General features: G+C 43.5%; 1 protein-coding gene across 1 annotated transcript in view; it reads right to left on the bottom strand.

The window, feature by feature from the left end:
- Positions 1-1800: 1800 nt before the first annotated feature.
- FBXO9 (F-box protein 9) overlaps positions 1801-5005 on the bottom strand; it is a 14347-nt gene continuing 11142 nt past the window's right edge. Inside the window, exons 10-12 of the mRNA XM_009080131.1 lie at positions 4343-4436; positions 3054-3208; positions 1801-2122 (exon numbers count right to left, since the gene is read on the bottom strand). Of these exons, the coding sequence (XP_009078379.1) occupies positions 2014-2122; positions 3054-3208; positions 4343-4436 (358 nt within the window). The 3' untranslated portion in view covers positions 1801-2013. The remainder of the gene's footprint in view (positions 2123-3053; positions 3209-4342; positions 4437-5005) is intronic.

Raw genomic sequence — 5005 nt, forward strand, 5'->3', positions numbered from 1 at the left:
TTGAAATGCTGACCTGCTTGGCTCAGGGTTACCTTGGCTCAGGAGCTGAACCTAAGCAGCTGGAAAGAGTCTACTTGTTGGTCCTCCAGTGTCAGATCCAGATGCCTCTTAAATACCTCCAGGGATGGTGACTGCACCTCCTCCCTGGGCAATATCCCAGTGCTGAACACCACAACAGGGAAAACATTTCTCCTCACCCCCAATCTGACTCTGCCCTGGCTCAGCTCAAGGCCATTCCCTCTATCCCTGCAGCCATGGACTGTGTAGGTGCACACCTTATTCCTTTATCCAAGTTATTTATGTAATTAGTAAAGGACAGTTTCCCAGCAGTAAAGGAGTTACACCAACTAATGTCATTACATGATAATTAACAGGGCAATAAAACTAAACCATCAGAACACAGAGCCTCTACTAATTACAGCCTTGGACTGCTGAGAAACACCAGAGAGAACGAGGGAAGATTCTTTGCTGAAACAAGTACTATTTTAATAGCTGCACATGAACAAGCAGTAACAGTATCTGCTGATGAACTGCTTCAGAAAACAAAACTAGCTCCTCTTTCTTGTATCCTAAAATGCAGAGGAACAACCATATTAATCAGAGGTTCAGATGAGATGTTAGGAGAAATGTTTTCCCTGTTGTGGTGTTGAGGCACTGGGATATTGCCCAGGGACGTAGACTCATGTACCTGAGAACTACTTTTCTCAGACAACCTGTAAGTAATGCAATAAAAAGTCATTCAGAGGTTCATTCTACCTGTCAGTATTGCCTAGTATGTAGTTTATCTATGGTAGCTCCTAACTAAATCATCATTGACTGTATAGAAGTAATGACTTTTTGGGAAAACAAGAAATTGCAAGGGATTGCATGTTCAGAATCATGATTTATTGATGTATTTTTAACCATGTAGCTCCTTGCAAAGATAACACTTTATAAATTATAGGACGAGTCGAGTTCTTTCCACAGCTTTCACATTTTAGTCCTCAAGTCCAGGTCAGTACTTTGAAACAAGATGTTCAAAGGTAAATGATGCAAGAATAGCTTAACAAAAAAAAAAAAAAAAAAGAACACCAGAAAGCTTCAGTTCTTTCAGAACCCAAGACACACACAGAGGAAGCAGCATCACAAGGTCTGCACCAAACCTCAGGGTACACTTCATGATTAGCAGAATGTCTACAGCAGCCTCCAAGTCTATCCTGGTACAGCAAATGCTCAAAGGGTTTACAGCATCTGTAGCAAGGTTAGATGAAGGGTTATCACATCGTGCCCAAGTGAGCCCTGCTGACCTGTGTTCCAGCCTGGCAGTGCACACACCAGTTCCACCACTGCACTGTGGCACTGCAGGTGCACAGGGGAACAGCTCACTGCCCGTGTCCCTCTCCCCTTCCCACACACCCATGGAGAAGGCAGCTCCACAGAAATGGCACTGGGGAGATGTCCCTCTGTGGTGACATTTCACACTTGCTGCTCACTTGCCCTTGGTTGTTTTTTCCTTAAGGTTGATGTTGGCACAATGTCAGATCTTAAAAGCAAACAAAGTAAGTTCAATTGAAAGGAAACATTTATTTGGAGTTCTTTTAAGCCACACAGTTGAACAGATGACAACTTTCTCCCCTTCACATTCCGAGCCTTCACCAGAGGCCACACACACTGTCCCAAGGACAGAGAAATCCTCTCATAATCATTTCTTTTAGGCTAATCAGTGTCTAGGCAGATGAAGACTCACATTTTAAGCAAACTGATTTATGAAATCTCTTTTAAAAAAAAAAACAAAACCCAAAAGAACACAACAAAACTCCTTTATCCAATTCTGATCACAAATTAAAGGTGCTTAACACTCCTAAGCTTGATCTCAAAACAGAACCCCAGCCATTCATCACCCGAGAGAACACACTGCCCTCGAAAAGATTTCCCAGGATTTTAAAGTGTTCCAAATATATACACATTTATAACTTAAGTGCTCGTTAGCTACAACCTCCATGCAAGAGTTGTGAGGGGAGAAAGTGTTTTTTCCTAGAGAGGCTTTTCTGAGAATGCAGTGAAACTCTTCACTCGTGCAAAGAACAGAGGGGTGTACATCTTGTCGATGTCGAAAGTAGTGACAGCTGTCTCACCAGTCGACCTGCAAAGAGCATCATAGAGGTCAGATCAGCCAGGAGCTGCTGGTTAACTCCCTCAGAAATGCAGCCACGTTCCACAGTGCTCTGTGTGCACACAACTACAGCTGGAAACAAGTGTCTCCATCCTGCCTCGTTCTGAAAGCATTTGAATATTGGCTGAACCACACTATACAGAATACATTTTTTCTCTAATCTCAAGGAAAACACTTGCCCTTTCCACTCATAACTAGCTCCAAGGCTTGAGGCAGCACAGGATGTCACTCAGGTCACTCTATCAATATTGAAGTTAAAAATCCCCTTTCATTTATTGCACTTAGAACCCTGAAACACAGAATCATCAAGGTTGGAGGAGACCTCTTAGATCACCCAGTCCAACCATTAACCTGTCACTGCTGCAACCCCTAAACTAGATCCTCCAGTGCCAGATCCAGACACTTCTTAAACACCTTCAGGGATGGTGACTGCACCACCTCCCTGGGCAATATCCCAGTGCTGAACACCCTCACAGGGAAAACATTTCTCCTCACATCTCATCTGAGCCTCTGATTAATATGGTTGTTGCATTTGGGGATACAAGAAAGTGGAGCTAGTTTTGTCTTCTTGGCCACCTGTGCACACTGTTGGCTCACACTGAGCTGTGCCACCAGCACTGCCAAGTCCCCGATTCAGTTCTGAAATCAAACACTGCATAAATCCTTTAAAAGGATAAAAACTTCCATTCTACTACTTAGAAAACTTCCCATTATCCTTAGAACAGGTTGGTAAAATCTTGGGAGGAAAATTCATCATGATGTGTCAAATCAGGACCACTTACTATTTCCAGGACATTTTGTTAAAGCTGCTCAGAGTCTTTACATCTTCTGTACTGGAGACCTTAACATCATCTGCATTTCTACAGTTAGATATCCTTCTTTGCTCTTGTTCTCCACTTACCTGTAGGTTATGTGACAAGAATGATGTATCCACACGAGTTTGTTGAACCTCTGGCGCCCACTGGAGCACAACTGCAGTCCTACATGAAAACTGTGATCTGTCTCTTGTGCAGGAACTCGGCGGAAATATCTGTACTTGTGGTAGTCAACTGGTTTCTGTACAGAGAAAGAACAACTTTCATGATCTACAACGAACAAACACGTTGTGCAACTCAATCCTGAGGCCAGACTGTTAAACTCTCACACTTATAAGCAAGTACTTGTACTCCTAGAAAATACATCAATTTAGATCATTGTAGAATGATCATAGAATTTAGGAGTTGGAATGGACCTTACAGATCATCCGGCCCCAACCCCTGCCCTGGGCAGGGACACCTCCCACCAGAGCAGGTTGCTCAAGGCTCATCCATCCTGGCTGTGAACACTGCCAGAGTTGGGGCAGCCACAGCCTCCCTGGGCACCCTGGAACAGGGTCTCACCACCCTTAAGATTAAAAACTGTTTTTCTCACATCCAACCTAGACTTTCCCTCCTTCAGTTTGAACCCATTGCCCCTTTGCTTGTCACTGCAGCTCCTAACACAGAGTCCCTCTCTGGCTCCTTGTAGGTCCTTCAGATACTGAAAAGTTGCTCTGAGGTCTCTACACAACCTTCTCTTCTCCAGGCTGAACAGCCCCAACTCCCTCAGCCTGTCCTCACAGGGAGATGCTCCAGTGCTCTTAGCAACTTCGTGGCCTCCTCTGGACTTGCTCCAACAGTTCCATCTCCTTCTTATGTTCAAGAGATTTTCACAGCATATAAGCATAGGAGGCACCAACCAAGCTGTGCCAACTCACTGTAACACTCCTAACTCTTCATGAGTCTCTCCTGACTTGGTCATCAGGAAATTTGGTGATGTAAATAAGTTGATCAGATCATTCAGAGTTCCATTAGTGAACACTGCTTGTTCAGTTTTCCTCAGTGCTGTGGGACAGAACAGTCAAATCTGACCCCAGAAAGTCACCTTTCCTTCTGTTAATAATGCTGACACCTAAGAGCAGCACACATGACAATTAAGGGGGGAGAACCACTGTTCATATGTGAACCAGATATTCATTGCATTAATAAAAGATTATTACAGATTCTGAGGGAAAAAATTAGCTACATCATTATGCTTATTTATATTTCATTTTCAACCATTAAAAAATTAGATTTTTTTCATCATCTGGTGAAATGCAAATCTTTGGCTATATGAGAAAACACTTCTTAAAAGTCCCTACTGAATCTCTTTCTCCTCTACTTTGCTACCTACCTCTTCCTTTTTCTTCATTATTACAGCAAAGACTTTGGTTTGATTGTCTGTTTCCTGGGAAAGGCGATAATGGCCAAGCAAGATTGCATCCGTTCTGGAAGGGTAAAAGAAGGATAATGTCAAGGACACTGAAATGTTCTGTCTCTGGATAGAGTGATGTACTTACAATACAAACAGCAGCAATGAACCTGACTGACTGAACATCATAATTAAGGAAACTATGTTGTGTTTCCATTTAGTAATGTACCAGGCTCAGTGATAATGCTGAATGACAAAAACATTTGGGGAAGTTGCTCTAATTTTCCCAAACAGGACAGTGAAGATAAGTTAGTTTGTTCTACCTAACTGTGCTGGTTTGGCCTGGGAGAAGTTGCTCTAATTTTCCCAAATAGGACAGTGAAGATAAGTTAGTTTGTCCTACCTAACTGTGCTGGTTTGGCCTGGGGTAGAATTAACTTTCTTCCCAGTGGCTAGTGTGGGGCTGTGTTTGGGATTTGTGCTGAGCACAGGGTCGATAATACAGAGATGATTTTGTTGTTGCTGAGCAGAGCTGACCCAGAGCCAAGGCCTTTGCTGCTTCCCACACTGCCACATGGCAAGGGAGTTGGGGCTGCATGGGAGGTTGGGAGGAGACACAGCTGGGACAGGTGACCCAACCTGACC

Source organism: Acanthisitta chloris, unplaced genomic scaffold (assembly GCF_000695815.1).
Source record: "Acanthisitta chloris isolate BGI_N310 unplaced genomic scaffold, ASM69581v1 scaffold4148, whole genome shotgun sequence".
Classification (NCBI taxonomy): Eukaryota; Metazoa; Chordata; class Aves; order Passeriformes; family Acanthisittidae; genus Acanthisitta; species Acanthisitta chloris.